Source organism: Mesoplodon densirostris, chromosome 5 (assembly GCF_025265405.1).
Source record: "Mesoplodon densirostris isolate mMesDen1 chromosome 5, mMesDen1 primary haplotype, whole genome shotgun sequence".
In the NCBI taxonomy this organism is placed as follows: Eukaryota; Metazoa; Chordata; class Mammalia; order Artiodactyla; family Ziphiidae; genus Mesoplodon; species Mesoplodon densirostris.
Window position 1 is genome coordinate 8,017,056 of NC_082665.1, and position 25,896 is coordinate 8,042,951.

The following is a 25,896-nucleotide window of genomic DNA, read 5'->3' on the forward strand; positions in this document are numbered from 1 at the left end:
CTGCATGTCTGTTTTGGAAATGACTTCCCATGGGATTCTGATACACTCACAGAGTTAAAACCTCACTGAGCTAAAGGTATAGCTGTTTCACTTTGGCTGGAGAGAGACAGCCGTGCTTGATATCACGGCGGCATATGTGATCTGGTTTAAATAGGAAAACAGTTTACAAGTCTAAAATCGACTCAAAGGACTCTCAAGATGGGCACATATTTTCCATTTACAATATACTTTAGCCCTATTAACAACTATGAGCATCTTTTGAGTTTCAGGGGCATCCGGAACGGCAAACTTTGCTTCCTATTCCTTCCATTTTAAAAAATTATTTCAATGTAGCGTTGCTACCGTAAGATAATTTGCAGAAAATAACAAAAAGACAATCTTGTTAACTGACCATAAACCTTCATGATTAAATTAACCTACTGTATTTAAAAGCTGGAATAAAGTTGGATAGGAAATTTCACTAATTTGGAAAAACAAGAAATGGAAAGCCAATATGAAATAGGAATATCTCCATGTTAGGTATGTTTTTACCTTTTTTTTTAAAGAAATGCAGTTTCAATACTTACAAGTAAATAGGAACAACATTTTAAATGAATAAAGTATTATAAAATGGTGACCCTAGTTGGTTTCAAGAAGAGAACATCCTATAACTTCTATTTTATATGCAAAACACTGTTAGAGTAGCTTTCATAATGCTAGAAAAATCCGTAGGAAAAATCTGCTTTCCTAAAATCAGCTAAACTTAAATCTATTTATTGCTATGGACGTGTCTGTTTTTAGCACTCTAAAGAAAACTAGTTCGGTGTCATAATTTATAAAACAAAAAAAAGATTTAAACTTATTTATCAAAACAAGTATGTCTATCAACCTAGTAATTTACACTGCATCACTGTGTGTAATGTAAAATTACCTGCATTGTTTTTTACCTATCAGCTTTTGAGGAAAAACATTTATCTCGACCTATATTTAGAGAAATATTTTGCAGCAAGGAGTCAATGTTCTATTATTGGAATTTCCCCAAATTTATACTAAGGACATCTATTTGGGAAATACAGTTACAACAAATCACCTAATATTTAATATATCCATCCCCTCTTTTCTCTTAGACTTTTAGCATACACATAATTTTTTAAGGTAAACTTTAAAAAGCTAATACCTCCTAATCCAAAGTTTACTATTTGCATTTTAAAAGGTATTTCCCAAAATAGGTATCAACACAAGGTGATTCAAGTGCTGCATTTTAAAGATAACCATCCTGTAATTACCTCCAAATTGTATACAGATTAATAACATTTCAAGCATCTACTTACACTGTTTTAACCTAATTCTAATTTTAATTCACAAGTCCTGAAATATACTTACCCTCTGCCCCAACTGACAAGAACTGCCAAAGTCAACAATCTTGATTGCACTGCGTTTGGGGTTACAAAGAAGGATATTCTCAGGTTTTAGGTCACAGTGAATGATACTAAGTTCTGGAGTCGCAAGGAAAAGCAGTGCAGTGCACATTTGCTGTGCAAACTTTCGTGTTAGGTTCAAAGAGACACCTCGAAAATTGGTGTTCCTCAACAAGTCATAGAGGTTGTAGGACAGCATTTCAAAAACTAAACAGAGGTGGTTTCGAAACATAAAGTGGCGTTTTAAATGCACTGAAAGAGAAAAAAGTTTCATTTTAAATTATACATACCAATAAAATGAGAACAACATGCATATGAACGCTCCAACAATCTGTAACGTGACAATGTCAAATGCAGAGTGAAAATCAAGCTAAAATCTGGAGATCAGCATTCTGCACTAAACAGCACATTCTTTAATCAGTTAAGAATATCTAAATTGTTCATCTGCTGAATTAATATATTAGTGTACAGTGTCTGCCAATATGCAATATAATGCAAGAAGTACCACCAAAATGCCTTGCTTAAAAAAAAAATTAAGTCAGGTATGAAAACACAAGTAGCAAACTGACAAAGAGTACTGAGAATACTTTGATAATTTTATCGTCACTGGTAAGAGAAAACACGCTGTACTCCCTGAAAGCCCTACCTCACAACTTCATCTAAGCTCCACCCACTGGGATGTCCAGCTTGTGACGATGTTGTACGTGGCAGCCCTTTCTGGGAAGGCTTTGATACGTATACACAATCTGCTTTGCTGAGCCTTAGATTTCACTAGTAATTTTCTGAAACAACTGTCAAAGGAAGACGGATTTTTTTTTCTTTTGGGCAAATACAGCAAAGGCTCGAAAATCACATTGTAAGGTACTAGAGTTCATAATCAAGGCATCTGATTATGTTCATCAAACTGGTACATGGGACATCCTGTCCAAGACTGAAGGTTTGGGAGAACTTCAAAATAAAGCTCAATCACAAGAAATTATGAGTAGGCTTATGAATGGGGAAAGACTAATAGAATACATTACTTGGTATCACTACTGATCCTCTAAAAAGGCTTAATAGTCGACAAACTGCTTCGAAAAGTTGTGCTCTAAGTATTAACACTGACTTCACATCAGATGAAGTCATTCAATAAAGTAAAGAACTGCGCTTCAGTGTAAAAATTCTTACACACACCAAACTGAGCACCTATAACTCAACGGGAATGACATAAAACAACCATTTGTCAAGGCTACCTACCTTCATTTTGGTCTTTTAGTATCACTTAAAACAGAGGTTTCTTTACAGATTTATCTGGGATAACTAGGACAGTATTCAATGTCTGGTCCCTGAGAAAGGGGATACATTGTGTTGTCCTGGTAGTAGCCCTGAACTGTCTCCCTGGAAGCAGTGCATGTCAATATTGCTTTTAGATCATTCCTGATACACGTGATCTAAAATTACGATAAATAACACAATACAACTACTACATGGCTCTATAGGAGTCCATAGTACAGCTCAACTCTCACCAACAGTTACATAAGAATGTATAACATCTACTCTTAATCACTGAGTTCATAGGTTTAAAATTAAGAACATAGCTTCATGTGACATAAGACACCCCAGAGACATGGTCCAAACAAGAGTTTTGACCTGGTTAAGCAGCAGCCGCAAAAGGAATGCAAAAGGTAACTGATGTCAGAATTCAAACGTGATTATGACAATCCCTCTAAGAAGCTGTGATTAGAATGTTCTTCCAATGGAAGCTCAATCCACTCAAGTCCACTAATTCATCATTCATTTACTAAGTATCTATAATGTGCTGAGCACTAAAGACATTGTCAAAGAAAGCTCTAACACAAGTATGTATGTTCAGTTTTTTTAAACTGAACTCTGGGGAGAACGGACGGTTGGCAAGTCTTTGTCCTACACTTGAACTGACTGTTCCTTTAACTAGACCATGGCAGGTACCAAACAATCCAGATAAGAAATCATGCTATGTGGTAAAAAAGTAAGTGTTTAGAAGTTCAAAGACTTAAAGACTATACAACTCATGAGACAAAATTATATTGATCAAATCACTTCAAAATTAAGTTATTTATGCTATAAAAGAGCAATACAACTTCCAGACACCTTAAATTTAATGTATCAACTCTACTGCCATGGCTGTGTCTAAATCTAAAGTTCTTTTTGCTTGTTTTCCAATATAGAAACTCAGTTTCTTAAGACACTGTGCATGAATTCACCTTCTTCCTAAATAAGAACCTTTAAAAAAAAAATCTCATCCAAAAGAATATCTGTAATAACTGATGCAATTAATGATCATTAAAGTCAGTTTATTAAAAACAAAAATGACAGCCATTATTATAACATAACCAAGTAGCTAACATTTCGTGTTTTCTTTCAACAAGGCAGAAATAAATTGTTGTAGTAATGCTATCAACATTTTCTCTACTACTTAAGCAAAAATTCAAAATAAAACAAGAGTGAGAAAGAAGAAAAAGGGAGGTATGTTTAGAGCCCGTAAGTCAAGCATCCTTAGAATGTCTTTCTTGGCCTCCTCAGACCCTTGAATGGAAATGTGCTCACTTTACACTAAGTTGTAACTGAAAGTGAACAGCAAACATGCAGTAAGTGTGAAAAGATGTGAAATACAAATGTTATTACTGTGGGTTATATCAGGTATCTACAGAGAAGGCACTAAGGAAGAAAAATTAAGAGTATAAGCTCATGGGCCTCCCTGGTGGCGCAGTGGTTGAGAGTCCGCCTGCCGATGCAGGGGATGCGGGTTCGTGCCCCGGTCTGGGAGGATCCCATGTGCCGCGGAGCGGCTGGGCCCGTGAGCCATGGCCGCTGGGCCTGCGTGTCCGGAGCCTGTGCTCCGAAACGGGAGAGGCCACAACAGTGAGAGGCCCGCATACCGCAAAAAAAGAAAAAAAAAAAAAAAAAAAAAAGAGTATAAGCTCATTTTATTGCAACAATGAGGAATGAAGGGTGTTTCATAAATGAAATCTAATCTGAATATGTGAACCTTACACCTTTAAACATCAATTTTTTTGTTTCTGTTATTTTGGGGGGGACTAAAGAACCATAATGCCCTCCCCTCATTTCTTTTTTTTTAAATAAATTTATTTTTTTATTTATTTTTGGCTGTGTTGGGTCTTCGTTGCTGCGCATGGGATTTTTCTCTAGTTGTGGAGAGCAGGGGCCACCCTTTGTTGTGATGCACGGGCTTCTCATTACTGTGGCTTCTCTTGCTGCAGAGCACGGGCCCTAGGCACACGTGCTTCAGCAGTTGCAGCATGCGGGCTCAGTAGTTGTGACTCACGGGCTCTAGAGCACAGGCTCAGTAGTTGTGGCACACTGGCTTAGTTGCTCCGCGGCATGTGGGATCTTCCCGGACCAGGGCTCGAACCCGGGTCCCCTGCACTGGCAGGCAGATTCTCAACCACTGTGCCAACAGGGAAGCCCTCCCCTCATTTCTTAAAAAGGAGTTTACTAGTAAAACTTAACCTCATATGTTTTTCAGGTAAAGTTAGCATTTCTGAATGTGAGTTGCTAATACATGCCTATAAAAAAGTCTGTAATTAATTGATCCTAAGGTCTCTATCTTAAAATTGACATCATCTTGTTTTTACAGTTGGCAGCAATTTATTTCTTGGTGGCACATAAAATGTTGGTGTCTTAGAGTTGATTAAGAGTAGTATTAAAGAATGTATAATCAGAAGATGTTTTATCCATGTATCAATTGGCCCTAGACTTAACTATTTTCATAATTCTTCTGTCTCCTCTTTTTGTATTCAGAAGAAACACCATATGACAATGAAATAAACACAAGCTCTGGAGTTAGGCAGAGGTAGGTTCAGACCCTAGCTCCAAGAGCCCTAGGACCTTGGGTATGTTACTCTTTGTACAAACTACCTGTAATATAAGGATTTAACACCTTCCTTTCAGGACTGCTATGATTACAGATGATGGAAGAAAAGCACAGGAATATGGTAGGAGTTCAAGAAATGTTGGCTATTATTTCTCGAGGAAGAACCTGAGATCTTGGCTCAGACATTCCAAAAATGGTTCTGTAACCATTAACAACATATTAGCTCACTTCTAATTTCTGAGCTATATTAGAAATGGTTAAAGTTAACACAAAGTAGACTCTCTAGATAAACATGCACCATTAAAGCAAACAAATGACGCTTCTAAGTTTCAAAAACAAAAAAAACCCAAAAAGACACTATTCTCATTTGTTTTTGTAATATACACCTAGAATGCACATTCCCAAAGATTTAAAATATTACTGCCAGATCAAGTAACGTATATAAATCTATGCCCTCCAACATAACTGAATTTTTACCCAATCACTTTAAGATAAAATCAACATATATTCATACAAAAATAACAATTAACTCAAATTTGTGGTCTGGGTTAGGGCACACTGCCTTCTTTGCCTGTTTGTTTGTTTACCTATGTAGTATTTCATTTCAGTGTCATGTTTGTTCATGAGCTCAAGAAGTCGCACTTCTATCTGGGCTTGATTCAGAAAAGCCTTCTTGTTCTTTATTATTTTAATGGCGACCCATTCTTGCTCCACACGATCATATGCCTTTACAACCTAAAAAAGAAAAAAGACAGATGATACCTATTTCATTAATGAACAATTTAACAACAGTTTACAGTTCGGCTTAATTGTACATTTATCTAATTCCCCTTTTTCTGACCTTCTTAATTAAAAGAGATCCTATTCGTTTCCATTCAATAGCATCCATTTACTACTTTATTGTCACTTTAAGTCATTTTTCAAATGGATTTCTTCTGCATCCTTACAGTATTTCTAAACATCCACAAAATAGATAACTTTCTTAAAATCAGATTAACTATTTTCCTCCTTCAGAAATAAATTATGAATCTTGACAAGTGCTTTGGGGCTTTTTACCTTTCTTACTAAATAACATTATAAAACAATTCTTCTAACTATTCTTTTAATAAGAGAAAAACCTGGTTTAAATCCCAAGCATATGTGTGAGATACTTAAAAGGTTGTAAGTCATCTGAAAAATGTAGATAACTTTCTAAATGTAACTTAGATTTTCATAGATAAAAACTTAGGCATATACCAGAAGAATTAGTTTACACTTATTCAATAAAAAAAAAATCAAAAACAAATAACCAGGAAAAAAGTTTAAAATGCTATAATTAGGGGATTTTGAGTTTTAAAATGAGAAGGAAACTGAAACATTCATGTGCAAATCACCATGCACACCTCTCATTTAAAATTTTACTCATTTAAACCAAGTTTCACACTATTAATAAATTTATACAAAAATTAGGAAATACACAGATAGAACTATATCTCTACAAATCAGAAACTGCTATAAGTGATTAAATATTATTATATTTATAATAGTACATATAGTCTGAATAGATAATAGTTTTAGATACATTTTCTAGCATGTTCAGAAAGTACAGAGATGCAGGTACAACTCCAAGTGATTCCAATGTGTTGGCTGAGTACCACTGGATCAGAGGAAGAGAACAGAACGCATGGTCCAAGATCACATCAGTCAAGGTTATTGTCAATCATAGATCATAAATCGTTCAGCTGAAATCAAACTTGGAATGAAAAGTGCAGTATCTCTGGTTTCACCCAATTCTAAAAAAATACTATCTATTGTCTTTTAAATCAGAGGCGACCCATGTAAACATCTGACCAAGTGCTTCTGATATCCTTCTGTTTCACTGACCGTATTGACTGTACCAAGAGTTGCAGTTCAGTGCCCAGATCCTAATGGTCTCCAGGACAAAGGCCACTAACATGGACTCAACTATTTACTGACTTAGCAAATAGTTAACTTGCTCAATGCTAAAGCAATGATTTGCAACCCTGAATATCACACATTCAGTAGGGTGTTTTCAAAAATACCAATGCCCAGAATCCAGTCACAGAGATTCTGGTTTAATTGGTTGGAACCTAAGTATCCATCCTCCCCTCCCCACCACACCCCCAATCCCCAAAGCTCCCTGGAAAATTTCAAAGTGCAATCAGGATTGATGACCACTGGCTTAAGAAATGAAGGAGCCGCTTCTTTGACAAGGATCTGGCAGAGGATTTAGAGGACATCTGACCAACTCGGTAAGGAGGACTTTATCTGGTGAGTGACAGGCCCTGACCCTGAACACACCTCACCCTAGGAGAAAGGCATCAGTCAGTCTGATCTGGTAAAATGGATTTAGATGTCAAATAGGCCTATGTTTTCACAGGTTTACTATGCTGACTTGCTCTTAGGAATCAGAGTATGAGAAAATTAAAGGGGAGGGGGAAAGATCACGGTGAGCTCAAAGACTGAGTATTTAAGGAAAACTCAGTTTAGAGAACAGGCCGTATAGCCACAGTTTTCATGGTGGACATCACAGAAGTTTGAAAAGTGTCCTGTTGAGAGCAACTGCCTAAACGCTGGTGTACTTTTGAAGGTGGAGATGACAATCACTCTATCCAGGGTGTTCACAGCCTTACTTAATTTAAGAGGGAGGCCTCAGAACTGCCTTTCCTTAAAAAGCTCTGCAAGAGAAGCAGAAGCTGCTTCTGACAAAAAGGAATACTTTCTTAAAGAAGGACTCCTCACACACTGAGAATCCCCTGACTCAGGAGAAAAAGAGGTTACAAATCAAGGGGAAAGGCCCTGAATTATGTATAATTACAAAAATTCTGTGAAATCATGGACGGGGCAGACATATTATACGTGGGACACCAGGGCCTGGGAGAGCCTCACCAGAGTTAGGCGTCTCCTGAGAAGCTTGTTCATATTTCCCTGTAGGTTTAATAGCTTCATCTGTCTGGGTCTAGAGCTGTAGCTGCTAATGGCCTGTAGTATACTTTTTGTCCTAAGCGTGATTAGACTGACACATGATGAATTTTTCCTCACAGGTTGAAAAGACGCACACTTTGCTTTCGCTCAGGGCAGGAACAGGTAAGTAAGAGTGTATGCAGGTTCCATAGTTTTAGAAAAACCAAAAACCACCACCAAAATCCAAAATATTGTCCAAGTCAAAAGAAGTATTTGGATTAGAAGTTATTATAGTAACTGACTCGCCGCACAAAAGCTACGAGGCAAAGGAGGTTGGGATTAACAGTAAATCATACCTCAAACAGAAAGGCTCTGTGACTTGATGAGATAAGATAGGGAGATTTACACCTGGGAACAGCTGGGGGATCCACAGCCAGAGAAAAGCTTTTTAAAAGCGCAAGGAGGAAGGTCTGACAGCTCTTAGGCTGGGCACAGCTGATGTAAGAGGCTAACGTAGTTAGGGTTTGTGCTTTGTACGGGGATAGGGTGGGCAAGTGAGGAGAAGAGAGCTGTGGGTGGAGAGAAGAGGCCAGGCACGAAGAGAAAAACCAGGTGCACTGGAGTTCCTCCCTCGCTCCTCCGGGTAGAAGCGGCCCGAACAATCCTACCCATGGGAACAATGCCAATCACAGTATTAGCAACGCTGATGCCGTGAGGACTTAAGAGGAGACCCTGGAGACCCTCTGCCCACTTAGAGGCCGGATGGAGCTAGAAGAGGAGCTGAGGACAAACTCAGGGCACAGCCCCTGGTGTCCCAAGTCTCCAAAGAAGCGAGAGGACACCTGCTGTGCCAGCTGAAAATGGTAATTTTTTTCTCTTTGAGGAGGAGTATCAGACAGGAAGGTAATTATTTCTATCATACATAACGAAGAACCATCCAGAGACTAAAAACCCCATATGAAAGAGGCAATACTGTCTATTAGTGATTAAAATCAACCACTTAGTAAAATAACTACTTGATAGCTATAGGAAGTTTTTTTTTTTAAGTCTAATGGAGTTTTTATAGCTGATGAAGTTTTCTTACCTTTAGAGAAAACTATAATAATCCAAATACTTACATATCCGTTGTTTAGATCTATTTACAAATATTAAAAGTGTACTACTGAGAAAAGGATAGAGTAACATGATTCACTAAGAAGTTCTTTCTAATTTATGAAATTCAGCACCTTCCATTAAATTACCTGTCCAAAGGAACCTTTGCCTATCAAGGAGTCAATTTCGTAACGATCCATCCACTTTTCTCCGTTTTTTACAATATAATCATAGTTATCATCATCATAACCATCATTGTAAACCTTCCGCTCCTTCTTATGACTAGAATCGTCTCCCTGGCCCTGCTGGTGTCTTCGCTTCTTTTTTGCATAGTAAACCTGAAATGAGAAAATACAGTGTTAGCTGTGCAATTAAAAATCATTGGGGATGGGGAGCAGTGAAGGCACCATATATCGAGTACATACAAGACACATCTGCTATCAGTAGGAAACTGATGAATTTTTATTCTTTATAACACACACAAAAATGAAATAAAGAATTTTCTATAGTTGCTATTGGAGTTACAGAATAGCACTGATATATAACAAATGAAAAATATCTACAGTAAAATTCACTTTAGAAGTATACTGTTTATACATTTTTTAAATAGGAGATGTTACATGACCACGCCAAAGTCTCCCACTCAAGAAGAGTAACAGGACCTGATTCATATTTATTTTCTAAACTAAAGTATAATTTATATACAGTGAGATGGTATAGATCTTAGAGAAATGCAAATCAAAACCACAATGAGGTATCACCTCCCACCATCATCAAAACAGCCATCATCAGAAAATCTACAAACAGCAAATGCTGGAGCGGGTGTGGAAAAAAGGGAACCCTCTTGCACTGTTGGTGGGAATGTAAACTGATACAGCCACTATGGAGGACAGTATGGAGGTTCCTTAAAAAAGCTAAGAATAGAACTACCATATAACCCAGCAATCCCACTACTGGGCATATACCCAGAGAAAACCGTAATTCAAAAAGACACATGCACCCCAATGTTCACTGCAGCACTATTTACAACAGCCAGGTCATGGAAGCAACCTAAATGCCCATCGACAGACGAATGGATAAAGACGACGTGGCACGTATATACAATGGAATATTACTCAGCCATAAAAAGGAACGAAATTGGGTCATTTGTAGGGACGTGGATGGACCTAGGGACTGTCACGCAGAGTGAAGAAAGACAGAAAGAGAAAAACAAATACTGTATATTAACGCATATTTGTGGAACCTAGAAAAATGGTACAGATGAACCAGTTTGCAGGGCAGAAACTGAGACACAGATGTAGAGAACAAACGTATGGACACCAAGGGGGGAAAGTGGTGGTGGGGTGGGGGGGGGGATGAATTGGGCAATTGGGATTGACATGTATACACTGATGTGTATAAAATTGATGACTAATAAGAACCTGCTGTATAAAAAAATAAATAAAATTCAAAAATTCAAAAAAAAGTATATAATATGAAGGACTTTGGGGAAAATGTATATGCTGATGTAATCAACATATGCTAAACAAAATAAAGAACATTTTCATCCTCCTTATATTCGAGTTCCCTCATGCCCCCTTCTAGTCAATCCCAATTTTATATTTGATCCTAAAGCAAAAGATTTTAAAAATGAAAGTTTAAATGTATAATATATGAACTGATGTTTTGCTAATATAAAAAGGGCCTCTGAGACATGCCTAGTTCTTAAGCCTGTAATAACATATTAATGAAAAACAGCCATGCCCCCTCCCCCCACACTAAAGGCCGTAAACCTTGTGGTTGGTCACAGATTGAGTTATTTTCCTTGTATCTGTTTTTCTTATAAAATAGTTTCTAAGACTAGTAAAAAATAATAGGTGGACTAGGCAACAGTCCAGGTAATTGGTAACTAACTTTGAGGAAATTATAAATTACATTGCACAGAGCAACATCAGAAAAACTAGTTTACAAGGTAGCAAAACAGTTAAAAACAAGCTTTAACAAAGCTACTGTTAACAGTTTAACGATTTATCAGATATTAACAAACTGACATTAATCAATTGTTAACAACAATTTATCAGATATTTTCAGATGACCAAAAGCTAGTTTGGTACATATTTTGTAACATATAAATTGTATACAAAATCCAACTTAGAAATGCACCTCATTGAGCTCACTTCAATTTTATCCTGCCACATTGCCACAATAATACAATACTGGCATTAAACAGCATCAAACTGCTATAAAATTTATACACACATAAGAACATCTTTTTAGTTAAATGGCTCTAAAGCTGGTAGAAGATAAGTCTTTAATGTGAAAGGATGTAGGCCCCCACTGGAAGAGGAAAGAAAGCACAGGCGTGTCCACCCTTCTCCAAAAAAGCTCATTTAATAATTCATTACAGAGCTAGAGTTAGGGTCAGAAGCAAGGAACAACCAAGCCAAAGGTCTAAGACACCAGAAAAATAATTTTTGAAAGCAAAGAGTCAAGTTGAAAGGTGAGTAGTTCAAAGGGCTGTCCATGTTTTTTATCCTACTTACTTCCACCAAAAAGGCCTTCAGATATCTTACAATGAAAAAGATACAGATAAAAGAACACACATTAATTTAAAAAGAAAACTTTAAACCACATAAATATAGATGGATCAGAGAGACTAGACCAAATGCCTGTTAACTGGGCATTAAATACATCTCAGAACTTCCTGACATCCATGGTAAAAGTAGAAACAGATATGTAAAAATTTAAGCAAAATTCTGTAACATTTTCATACTTTTATATTATCATTATTACCTTCCTTTCCCCTGAAGTTTTGGAGACGAGATTATTATAGAAATGACAACTCAGCATATATTAAATATAACTTTAAAAAGAGGGGAAGTTATCCACAATTATCTTAACTTTTTGCAGTCCTTGTTACTATATCTTATTTGTTTTACACAATTATAATTTTATTATCTATAAATCACTAACTTACCAGTCTTCATGGTAATCATCAATATGACAATCCTTGGGAGTTAAAGATAATTTCAGTATGTTTAAATATGCTACAAAATAACTTTTTTCCCTGCTCTATTGCAAAATAGATGCTGTTATAACAAATCGATAGTCTTACCTCATTAATATGCTTATATGTTTTGATCAAGTCAACAGAAAGTTTTCTCAGGGGAGCAGTAGCTGGATCACGGAAGGTTTGGGGCATCCGCCTCTGTAACATGACAATATCAGGCATCACCTTAAATAGACAGAAAAGACTAGCACTTTAACTATACTGTACTGGTATGAATTCCCTCTTCTGTAACCTGTGTATACGTATTTTAAAAAGAAAAAAAATAAAAGACATCTACATTAGAATAGTATACATGCTCTCTCGGTCATCTCTTTCATCCGGAATCCACTGAAGACAACCACTGGAACAAATAAACGAAATTAGAAGATAATATGCCCAGTTACCAAGCCTTCAGTTTTGTTCCCCAAATTCAACAAGAGGATTACAGATACACCCCTGGTCCAGGAGACATGCATGATGCTGCCCAAGAGGGCTTCTCCACCATACAATTAGCCTAGGGAAAAATTTCTTCTAAATTATTCCTAAAGCCTGACCTGGATCACAACAGGCAGATGAAGACTAACCCACCTTTCAGCTTCCTAATACAGGAGTTTAAGACCCAGTTGGCACCACGAAGCAAGCTGCTCATGGAGCAGAGATGGAGCTTGGTGCTGCAGAACTACAGCTCCTAACACCCCCAGACCCTGCCCTCTGACCAGCACCTGCCTTTAAGCAAGGCTGAAATCTTCACTCACTTCTTTAACATGACTGGGTAAAACATGCCCTCCACCTTAACACATCCGATCTCACCCTCCACATTCCCTGTGCCCCCAGCCAGCAGCACTTTTCAGCACCTGACATACTGGTATACATTTACTCATTTACTGGTTTTAGTTTGTTCTCCTTCTCCTTCCACTACAAGGAAAACTCCATATGGGGCAGGGATTCTTTTCTTCAATGTTGTATTCCCTTTGCCTAAAACATAGCAGGCACAGTGCCTGAAACACAGTAGGTATTTAATAAATATTTGTTGAATAAACAAGTGAAGCCATAATACCCTACCTATGATTACACTAGGAGCTGACCACAAATAAGTTCCAGAGAACACCTTAATGCTAATGAAACTTTCTTCTTTTAAAAAACTCATTTCAACCATACTCCCACCCCAAAACTAACCCATGTCTCTTTCATCGTCCAATAAGCAGTCAGGGTTCAACTGTGAGCTTCCTGCTAGACGGGGGATAAAGCAGGAAACACAAACGTCCTCCAAACATAAATACGCCCAGGAATGCTGCAACTAGCATACTAATGATCCTGGATGGCTGTTCTCGCCCCACTCCTCAAGCCTCAGCAAAGGAGTTCCCAGAGGGGCTTCTTGCAACCAACAGATCCTCAAAACCAATTAATGACACCAAGGTACCTTCAGTCACTACCGCTAGTCATCCTTGGGCTCCTGTCTAGCTCTCCTGCAGACATTTACACCAGCAAAACAACTGAGCCAGAAGCCCCTGATGCAGCCCCTTCCAAAGGCACTGTGGTCAGTCAGTCTGAGGGGCAGAGAGACAGAAAAGACATCATACTAAGGCCTCACAGAAATGTCTGGAGTCTTGGGAAAATTAACCAAGTTAACCCACAGTGACAAAAAAAGAAGACAGAAGGGTTGTAAGGACAGAACAGAAAAGAATCCCCATCCCTGAGGTATGAAAAGATGGTGGGATCAGAACCGTTACCTAGCTGTACTCTCTCTCCCTCTCTTTGTTCTATGAAAGAAGTGGAAACTTGAGCCAAATTTAAGGATTATAACCTGGGAACAGCAACTCAGCTCCGAGAACTGTTCCAACCCTGCACTTCCCCTTAAACTGGTATTAACATTAGTTTCTTCTGAATCTATACTCAAACTCTAAAAAGTTGTTATCCGGATGGTAAATTCACTGAATTACTGTATTAAGTTAATAATTATTACCTCTTCCCATGATCCTCTCCTTCCTAAAGTTCCAAATAAGGTTTAAGGGGAAAAAGACCTTCAATGATTATAACTATTTGTCTGAAAATATAGTAAGACTTAATAAGATCATCTGAATTAATTTATTAAATACATATAGTTTTATTTTTCTAAATATGAACAGGTACAGTTAGGTTCACAGAATATTTGGTTCTTATACCTGTCCTTGGAGACGTAATTTAATGACTAGACAGTATCAGTAATAAGCATGTCAAACACTTTCATGTGAATGAATGCTATAAGCATTTAAGGTAATGAAAGAGGTTTCCCTTAATGTATTTCCTTTTTTTATTTTTTAAGACCCTGACCGTTTTCAAGCAGGTAACGTACTTGGCAAGACCCTTCTTGGACTATTGGGGTGTAGCCTCACTGTGAGGTTTCATGAAATCTGAACCAGTGAAATACTTCTTTACCTTCGTCACAAGAGTTGATAGAAGGTGTAACTATTGCTAGAAACAACTGAATTCCTTAAGTAGTTAATAATAAAATAATGATTATAGCAGCAAATATCTGCTATACACTATGCTTTGAGTATGCAGATGTTTACTCTCTCATGTAATCCTCTCAACAATCTCGTGAGAATAAGTAACGTAAGTTCCCGTCACTATTTTACGAATGAGAAATCTGAGTCTCTGATGTCAAGTTACTTGACCAAGGTCTTAGAGCCAGTACATAACAGAGATGAGGAGTAAGGCAGTCTCCCACCTAAGCCTATGGTCTGAACCACAGCACTGGGCCAGGAGCTCCCTGTTAAGTTTAGGTCTCTAGTCTATCCTCTTGTTCCATCATGTTTAGGCTATGTGTTGGACAAAATAATTGAGTCATACATAATAAATACCAATAAAATAAACATATGCATTTATTACAATTAATTATGTTCAAAACTGTAAATATGCTTTTTTAACTTGCCCACTTACAATTCCACTGGTATTTCAAACATTGGAAAAAATGTGACTAGTGACTGCATCTTTCCATGAGTAATTATGCTCGCTTAAAACACCAAAATCCCACAATCAAAAAAAAAAATTAAATGTATATAGGACATGCATGAAGTTGGATATGAATGTAATTTTGCCTAACAATCTTTTTCTGCACTCAATATATGAGTGTGTGCTATGGCCTTGGCATGTCACACAATATTGCTAACTAACCTCTTCCACAATTAGCCAAGCTGCCTAAAAGGCCAAATCAGTTAGCTAATTCTAAATACATTACTTTTCTTATATTCTTCTGGCAACAGAAGTTACTATTTCAGGGGCATCTGTATATATAAACCAGATGAATTCCACCCACAAAAAACTGGCCTTTAGATCAGGCCGTATTTCAGTGCTTCAAATAGTGCCTTGTGCAGGCTAGGCACTCAAAATATATGGAAAGAACACATTCACTTCGACAAACTAAACAACCCTTCCTTCACAAACTTTCATTGTGATTTCATGTTAGGCAACCAAACTTTCTGCTTTTCATTACTGTGGTGCCATAAGCACCAATCCAGAATTAGAAAATTAACTTGTCCAAATACACACTCAGTTACAAATCTATATACTAAGACTCAAGCCAGCCCTAAGCATGTGACGCTTTGTCCACTTCCAACTTCTTATGGTCACACAGTCAGGAAAATGTAATGTTAGCAAGCTCCCTCTTTTCCTTCCGCAGCCGGGCAGAAGTCCCACAGTGTTCAGAGGACCCAGGGGCTCCCTGAGCCACACTGCAGGTAGCCAGACCCACCACGGCCTCCACACCGCCCCCAACGCCCTCGCTGAAAAGGCAAAGTTGCTGAGCTATTCTCCTGCCGCCTCAGCCTTCAGGCTCCGGGAGCCAAAAAAAGTCACATCCCCCATGCTCCTATCTCTTGACCTTTCTGTGTGATGATGACACAGATCACAAAGCCAAAAAAAAAAAAAAAAAGAGAGAGAGAGAAAGAAAAGGAAAGAAAAAAAAAGGCAGTAGTTCACACCTCCTGCTTAGAGAAGTTACAAGAGCTAAAACAATCTTTTTTTCTTGAAAAGATTCCATAGTGTTAAGTACCAGGACTTTATTCAAAAATTGTTTTCTAGTTTAATAATACCTATTCCACCCATTTTATTTATGTTTACCTCATATTTTCATATATACAGTGGAGAATGAGAAACACCATGTCCTGCCATTCTTGCTATTGTGAGCTATTAATAAAGCTGAATAGCATATGTAACACATATCCAGAGTACATAGCTTAAGAACCATGACAGGTACTGTGAAAACTGTAACAGCCCAGAGGGACTCAGCATTCTGAACATCAATCATACTTTTCTACATTTACTTTTACTGCATTTATCTTTTGAACAAAACTATTTAAACTCACATGAAACACACTCACACAAGAAAGATTAACTACCAGAAATAAAACATTATCTCCTTTCAATTTACTTGTACAATAAACCTTACTTAAAAGGCACTGATAGGATGATTATGGAAACTGAATAATGAAATTACAGAAGTTTAGAGCTAGAGAGTATTCTTCTGGAGGGTCTAGTCTAAGGTCCCAATCTTACATTCAAGGAACAGAGAGAAGGGTCCATGTGACCTGACTCAAGTCACACAACCAGATCATGAGTCAAGACCTGGAGCCCATGTCTTATGACCGGCAGACCACGCCACATCAGTGCACAGTTTCAGTGCTTTACACTTCAGTTATAAGTAAGCTTTTAATCTGACTGCCTTATTAGGTTCCAAAATTTCTGGAGTTTGGCAGAAGTATCTGGCTGAATACTATTACTTAAAAGACAGTCTTTTTACATCATATGAATCTTTTAAAATATTTTAAAGCTTACAATGGAAATACTAAGTAACTTATCTCTTATTTGAAAATAGCCCTCAAATAAGATGTTAGTTGTATCTAAAAATAGGTACTTTGCTAACTAAATTACCTACTACAATAATACAAACATAAAATAACTTGAAAGGACTGGATTTTTTTCCTAGCCCTCCTTAGATGCCAGGTGTTAGAACTGAAAAAGCACTGTATCTAAGAAGAAAGAAGCCTGGGCTGGGCCCCAGAGTCTACTGCCTACATATTTGGAGAAGTCACAAATGGGAGCTCAATCCCTTCAGCTGTAAAAACAGACTAAAAACAGACACCCTACCTGATAGGCTGCTTTTGAACAAGCGGGAAAATGAATCCAAACATACTTTGTTTCTTAAAAGTCCAGTGCAAAGACTGTGCTATTACTACGTTTTGGATGTCCAGAGAACTTTCTTCTGGTACACAATTAAACACTTTCCAATTCTGACCAACTGCTCCAATTCTCAAACATACAACTTCTCATTTACTGCATAAAACAAATTCTTATGTCCTGTCATAATTTATCTTACTATTTAACTGTGAATGTTATTCACATGCTATATAATTTTATAAATGTAAAGTCAGTTCAACTATTCACAAGATCTTATTATAATACATACAAGGGTGTCCTCAAATAATGATGTTACTTAACTGTAGCCAATAGCTCATTAAAACCAGGTATTATTGAATTAGAGAAAACACATTTCCTTCAAATAATCCAGTATAAGAAATACTTTGAAATTTTCTAAGTTTTTGTTCATACTGAAAGACCTAAACAGTGACAAACCAAATTCCTGAGTACATGGAAAAACAGCCATTTTCAGCACTCATCACACACAGTCTCAGTGGAGAAACTTTACCACAACTATAGCTAGTAAAAACAAAACAAAACAAAACAAAAAAACCTCCCGAAATCAAAAGTCAACATGGTGGATGCAGTTAATTCAGGAAGATATTAAAAATACACACATACACACATGCATATGTGTATGTATATCAAGAGATTTCAGCATTTATTCACTTTACACTATCCATCTTATGGAAAATTGCTGAATCTCTAGTCTGAATATTAGAATGAGCAGCATGGTTAATTTACATTTTTTTCTTTTTAATTTTAAGGAGTTTCGTATTTATTTTTATAAATGTGTACTAAAGTAGTTTATAACAGTGTAAAATCACCTCTTTAAGTTTCCTATAATGGAATCTGACTTGTTTTCCTATAACTTATATTTTTCTACTTAACCACCTTCCCATAAAAATAAGGTTTAAGTTTCTTTATTTTAACTAATATTCTTTAGAAGTAACTTTTCCCCCATCACAGAATGAGAGATTGTGGTTATGTTTATAAGTGTTCTTCTAATTAAAGTGAAATACATAGAAAAAAAAAAAAAAACCAAACAAAAAACCCCAACAAACTTTTAAACGCAAACTCCTTAATATCATATTCTGTCCACCCGGAATCCCATGTGACATGTAAACTGAAAACCATTAAGGCATTCTGCCTATTTACTATTTTACCATTTTAATGAATAAATTACCATTCCAACAAATCATTTCTGATACGTCATAAACTTACCTGGTTAGTTAGAGGCTGCTGAATCTGGTCAGAATAAGATAAGGCAGAAACCTGTTGGTCACTTATGTTTGGCTGGCGACGGTCACTGTACTGATGTGAATGGGGCATCTGTCCAGCCATCTGAAGGCCAGCAGCATGGAATGAAAATGACGGTGCAAGCCGAACAGATGAAGGTTTGCATGCTGAAGTCTCTCCTCCTACGAGAAGATAATAAGTGAGGTTTAAAGGATGCATTCATATCCTAATGTTTGTATCTTTTGACTTATCTAATAGTTCTCTAAATAAGGACTTTAGGATGTTCAATAACATTAAAAACCTTTCAAACTGCAAACAAGGGTATGACACTCAACACAACTGTTGTACAATAAACGGTATAAAATATAATAGTGATTAAAATGAATATCTAAAAGTCCGTTTTAAGAGAAAATCTTAAGTAAATCTTTTTGTAAAGCAATGGAAACAACCTTTCATACTTATTTTTACATATGAGATTTTCATCAATTGAGAACCATAAGTTGCAAAAGTAATCTCTGAATTCCTGCAAAGAGCCTGTCCAATAGATCAGCTCTTCAGAAATCAATTCAAAGGAAAACTGCTGAGATGCTGCTTTGTACCTGTCAGGTGTACGGCAATCAATAGCCCTAGCATCCCCCAAACCAGGGGAAAAATTTGTTCTAATGGTGCTCACCACTGACACAGGTAATTAAAAGTTGAGCACACGATACATGGAAACAAATTCACAGGCTGCTGTATTCCTCTGGACTCTCCTGACACAGTCCTAAGAGAACCTAGACCAGGCAAGCTTGCCACAAAAACGAACGATCCATTATTATCCCACAGGTAGGCTGGGACCATGGTCATGATTTTCATAGTAGAAATGGAAAATTAACATTTTGGTCCTAAAAGTATTTGGTAGCTAGCTAATAAAAGTTAATTTTTCTTTAGGAAAAGAAAAAGACTTTTCTTCTTATATTCAACCAAATCTGCAAATTTGCAATCACAGACTAAAGCCAGAAAACAAAGCACAAACCCCTGGTCAACCAACACTGGCCCAGAATACATGTGCCTGTCTTCCTGAGTAAACCAGCAAACTCTCACCACACCACACTGTTCAGCACCAGAGTAATTTTTCTGAAGTCAGCTTGTTTTGAAACACACAACACTGCTGGCCCCAAAGTGAAGACCACAGATTCTTAGCCAGGCTGCTGCAGTTTGAAATTTCAGCTTCACACTTACCAGCTGTGTGGCCTTGCACACCTAATTTCCTGATAATGATAATAATATCTACCTCAAACAGCTGTGGTGAAGGTTAAGTGCTTTAATACATGTAAAGTACTCAGAACGGCTCTGGCAATTAGTAGATGGCTTAATATCAACTGCAATTACTGTACTGTAATGCACGGTACAGTAGATGGGAAGGAAGATGGGGCGAGTACCCTTCTTCCGGAGCATACAATCTCTACCTGAATGTTGCACAGATTCTGCAAACTAAAGAGAACAAAGCTCAATTCCCCCCAAAAAATATAAGTTCCACTTTTATATCCTACACAGCAAACGCCACTATGCCACTGTCTTCTACGCAGTCAACCAGAATCAAAGCTGAGAGTCAAGTTTGAGTTCTTTTCCTCCACAGACAGCCTCCTGCAAATGGCAGCCCAATCTCACTGATTCTACTTCCCACAGAACTCTCAATCTCCTCTTTTCATTTCCATTACCCCATGCCTCACTTAGATGACTAAAATAGATTCCTAATAGATCTCTCTCTTTACTTTGCCCATGTGCAACTCCGCATTTCTTCAATAAGATGGCTAGAGTGACCTTTCTAAGGCGCAAATCTCAAGTCTTCACCCCCTACTTAGCGTTGCTTTTAGACCTTAGCTTCCATCTCCCTCCATTACAGCGTGCAGTCCTTACTGACCCAGAGTATATGATTCATAAATATCTGCTGGATAAGTACAATGTTCCTGCGATGACAGATGGGATAACTTCTCTAAACATTTCATTATTCATAATTTAAAAATACATTCAGTTAATCCAATTCCACAGAGCGACTTTGTTCAGTGAAAAAAAATTTTATCCTAAGGAAATAATAGATGATGTGCACAAAAATAGTAAGGGAAGAATGTTTATTTTGGTATTGTTTACAACAGCAAAAAACTGGAAACCTAACTGTCAAATAACTGGGTGTGTGTATATGTGTGTGTGTGTGTTAAATCTGCATGTTAAAAACACAAAAGACTGGGAAGGAATATAAATGTATATGAAAAGAACTGGGGTCCTTGATCTATAAATAACTCTTATAAATAAACAGTAAACAGTGAAAAGACTAAGGCTCTGAATGGCAAACGACTTAACCATTCTGGGTCCTAGTTTCCCTACCTATAGCAGAGGTGTTATTACACTAACCCTGTTCCTTTAGGATTGTTATAAAGTTTAAACGAGATACCACAAGTTGACATGCAGAATAGAACCTGGTACATAACATGCACTTTTTAAAAAATATGAGCTTCTGTTTCTATCATCAGTGTCATTATTACATATTGTGTTTAAACTTACTTGTTACAATATACAGAAAAAAGTCATTAGTATATAGCTTAAATAATTATCATCAATTGAACCTGTGGGACAAGAAAAATAAAACTTGCCCTCATTCCAGAAACCCCCACCACCACTCTGTGGCCCCTCCCAATCAATACCTAAAAAAGTTACTAGTATCTTGACCTCCAAAAACAGATTAGTTTTAACTTCATATAAATGAGTTTGTTTGCTTAATGTCAGGCTTATGAACTGTAGCTTGTTCATTATCATTACTTTATCCACCCAACTTTTGACTGACATAGGATTATTTCCAGTTCAGAGCTATTACGCATACTGCCACTAGGAAGATTCTTAAGTGATTTTCGGTATATACAGAGATGCTGTTCTGTGGGTTTTTTCCAGTTTGTTTAATCAATCTATTTTTCCCCTAGTAGTTTATGAAAATTCCCTGTGCTCCATTCCTTCACTGACACTTGGAACCATCAGTATTTCTAATTTCAGCCACTGCAGTAGGTGTGTACTCCACTGTGATTTTAATGTGTATTTTCCTTGTGACTATGAGCATCTTTTCATTTATCAGCCACTTGGGTATCCACTTAGGTGAAATGCCCATTCAGATTGTATTTCAATTTTTCTATCAAGAGAGTCTTTTTCTTACAAATATCTAAAGCCTAAAAAAATTAGATTTTTTAACATATTTTGGATATAAGCCCCTTATTGGTTATAGATGGTTTACACTGTCACTCTCTTAATGGTATTTCTTAAATTAACTAATTTATTTTATTTATTTTTTGGCTGTGTTGGGTCTTTGTTGCTGTGCACGGGCTTTCTCTAGTTGCAGCAAGCGGGGGCTACCCTTCATTGCGGTGCGTGGACTTCTCATTGCAGTGGCTCCTCTTGTTGCAGAGCACGGGCTTCAGCAGTTGTGGCTCACAGGCCCAGTAGTTGTGGCTCGTGGGCTTAGTTGCTCTGCAGCATGTGGGATCTTCCCGGATCAGGGCTCAAACCCATGTCCTCTGCATTGGCAGATGGATTCTTAACCACTGCGCCACCAAGGAAGTCCCTTAATGGTATTTTTTGACGAACACAATCTCTTAATGTTACCAACTTTTGGTTTAAAATTAGTACCTTTGGTGTCTGTTTAAGAAATCTTTCCTTTATACCAAAGTCATGAAGAAATTCTATGTTATCTTCCAGAAGTTGGGTTTTACCATTCACATCTAAAGATGAGCAGTGCTCTTGGATCTGATTTCTGTGTGTTTTCGATAGCAATCAAGTTTCATTTCCCCCCAAAATGGACATCCAATTAACCCAGAACCAATTATTGAAAGGAAACTTTCCCCAATGCCCTGTAATGTCAACTTTATCAAAAATCACATACTCATACATACTTGGATCTGTTTTTGGATTCTTTATTCTGTTATGCGGGATAAAGACTTACCTAGATTTCTTACACCTTTGTGTAAGAACCAAACATTGTCTAAATTATGATAGCTTCAGAAGTTGTAATATGTAGTAAAGAATTTTTTTCTTCTACAAGAATGTTTTGGCTATTCTTAGCCCTCTCTGTGTCTATGTTTTAGAATTAGCTCATCAAATTTACCAAGACAAATAAACACATGCTGGGATTTTGGTTGAAACTGCACTGTCTGGAACAGCGCTGTCCAACAGAAAGTTCTGCAATGATGGATTTATCTGCACTGTTTAGTAAGTAGCTACCAGCACAACCGGGCACTTGAACAGTCTTCTTTTTCCCCCTTCCCAATCTTTATTCTTCACTTTGCCTTATTCTACTTGCTGCCACCTTCAGTACAGTGGTGATTAGAGGAGGAGGTACAGGCTCTGCTGTCTTACACCCAATCTCAGAAGGAAAGTTTCTGTATTTCTCCAGTTATTGTGGCTGCTCTAGGTATTTAGCTGATAGCCACTATCAGGTTAACAAAGCTCCCTTCTAGCCCCAGTGTGCTAAACCTTTTTCTCGTGAACTGATGCTGAATTTTATTAAATGCTTTTTCTGAACTCCACTGAAATGACATGCATTTTCTTATTTACTTGGTTAATGTGGTGAAATACACTGATTGGTTGATGAATGTTAAATCAACTGCGGCATTCCTGGAATACAATTTGGTCATGATTATCCTTTTGTAGTAAATTCACTGGTGACATCATCTGGACGTGCAGCTTTCTTTGTGGGTAGGTTTTTCAATTAAATTTCTTAAATATGACTCTTCAGATTTTACATTTTCTGGTGTGTCTATTTTGGTAGGCTATATGTTTCCAATACTATGTTTACTTCGTCTAAATTTCAAATGCATCGTTATCAACTTCTTCATGATATCCTCTCTTTCAATCAGTGTAGATATAACTGTAGTGACAGCCCCTTCACCCAAGATTGGTTAAAAAGTCCTTCTCTTTTCTTCTTTGTGATCAGTCTAATCAAAGGTTTATTAATTTTATTAAGTATTCCTCTTTTACTTGTATTTTCTATTTCTGTACTTATCTTATTCCACCAGTTAGCCAGTTAGCCATACTTAAAATCTCCCATTTAGGTCATGTACTGCATTACATAAATTGAAAGTTTTTATACCTTCCTGATGAATAAGACCTTTTATCATTATAAACTGCCCCTGTTTGTTTCCAATAATGCTTTTCACCTTGTCTGACATTAGCATGACTACACCAAGCCTACCTCTTAATCTTTGCGTGGTATGTCTTTTGTTCATCCTTTTACTTTCAACCTTTGTTTCCTTATATTTTAGGTTTGTTTCTTGTTAAACAGTATGCAGTTGGGTTTAATTCATGTATGAACACTAATAACCTTTCTATACTTATTCCAACTGTTTTATGTTCCTTTCTTACCTTCTGCTGGATTAAACTTTATATGCCCTCCTTGCACGCAGATTATTTTTTTAAGTTATCTTATACATTACAATATGGATTATAGATCCTTGACTCACCAAGATCTAATTACTCCTTTAATTTGTATACTATTGTTGACTTGCATATGTACACACACACACACACCACAAACACACGATCACAAGACAGTGACTAATCATCCAGCATGAGTAGAATCAGACTCAAGAATACATTTTGGGTGACAGATCAATAACTTTTTGATATCCAGACAGCCATGAAAGAAATACAATGAACTGGATAGCTGCTGCTTGACTATTACTGTTACAACTATCCTCCTATAATACTTGTTTCATTTTCTGAATCTAGATCTAGTCAATTACATGCACTAAATTCAACAAGCACTCACTGAGGGGTAACAAAGGCATTGTTTTGTGGGGGTGACAATGCCATCCACGATCTATAACAGTGAGTCTCAAATTTTAACGTGCTTACAAATCGCCTTTGAATCTTGTTAAAACTGCAGACTGACTCAGTAGATCTAGAGTAGGGCTTGAGAGGCTAATAAGCCACCAGATAATGCCAATGCTGCTTTGAATAACATCTAAAAAAATTTAACTGCTCATTTTAAGAAAGCTACCTTCCAACTAATGCAAGTAGCAGAGAGTCCAAAAACAGGCTATTTTCTGACTACACAATACACCATAAGGCTTTTTCCCCCACATTTTGGGGTTTGTGGGTTGTTTTTTTTTTAAAGACTAAAACACATTCCCGTCCTAAGAGTGGTATGGTGGGTGACAAAGAATCTGATTTTCCTTTAAAATTTGCTGTAGGTAATCTAAATGTGGGTCAACAAGAAGTAACTATGTTTTTCACTTGTGTGATTTTTTTTTTGGCTGCACTGGGTCTTCGCTGCTGAGCGTGGGCTTTCTCTAGTTGCGGCGAGCGGGGGCTACCCTTTGTTGCGGTGAACGGGCTTCTCATTGCGGTGGCTTCTCTTGTTGCGGAGAACGGGCTCTAAGCGCGTGGGCTTCAGTAGTCCAGACACAGAGGTTCAGTAGTTGTGGCGCAGGGGCTTAGATGCTCCGTGGCCTGTAGGCTCTTCCAGGACCAGGGCTCGAACCTGTGTCCCCTGCATTGGCAGGCAGATTCTTAACCACTGTGCCACCAGGGAAGTCCCTGTGGGATTTTTTTTAAAGCTATTTACTACACCATCTGTTCATCTGTTTACTATAAAATCTATTATAACTACTTAGTAACATTACCAGCTACTTAACGAAGTGAAAGAAAGATTAAGCTTCTAGCACTAAGGCCTGGTATATAGGTGGTGTCTGCCACATGCTCACTGTCTCCTTTCTTAGCTCAACTGCTGCGTGTGAAATCCAGAAAGAGACTCAAGTTTAGTTTCCTCCCACAATGCCAGAAAGTATTTAAGGTATTCACTCATTCATTCCTCTCCTATAATAAGACTCCAAGAAGACAAACTAATATGGGAATTTCTTGTCAACCTCATTTTATAATTAAGCAAATCACCATGGTTTTTATTCTTTCTGAAGTTTCCATCTTCTTTTTTTTTTTTTTTTTTTTTTTTTTTTTGCGGTACGCAGGCCTCTCGCTGTTGTGGCCTCTCCCGTTGCGGAGCACAAGCTCCGGATGCACAGGCTCAGCAGCCATGGCTCACGGGCCCAGCCGCTCCGCGGCATGTGGGATCTTCCCGGACCAGGGCACGAACCCGTGTCCCCTGCATCAGTAGGCGGACTCTCAACCACTGTGCCACCAGGGAAGCCCCCATCTTCCTTTTTAAATCTAAATGTTAATGAGGAAATAGA

At 37.5% G+C, this 25,896-nt stretch overlaps 1 protein-coding gene across 6 annotated transcripts in view; it reads right to left on the bottom strand.

Annotated features, from left to right (window-relative positions):
* The window catches only part of DYRK1A (dual specificity tyrosine phosphorylation regulated kinase 1A), a 140,616-nt gene that overhangs the window by 20,478 nt on the left and 94,242 nt on the right, over positions 1–25,896 (bottom strand). For 5 of the 6 annotated variants that reach the window (XM_060098484.1, XM_060098486.1, XM_060098483.1 and 2 more), the window contains 5 exons: positions 18,674–18,870; positions 12,341–12,460; positions 9,396–9,584; positions 5,838–5,985; positions 1,363–1,649 (listed from right to left, as the gene is read on the bottom strand). In XM_060098484.1, coding sequence (XP_059954467.1) covers positions 1,363–1,649; positions 5,838–5,985; positions 9,396–9,584; positions 12,341–12,460; positions 18,674–18,870 — 941 coding nt within the window. The remainder of the gene's footprint in view (positions 1–1,362; positions 1,650–5,837; positions 5,986–9,395; positions 9,585–12,340; positions 12,461–18,673; positions 18,871–25,896) is intronic. The other variant, XM_060098482.1, reaches the window with a different exon arrangement.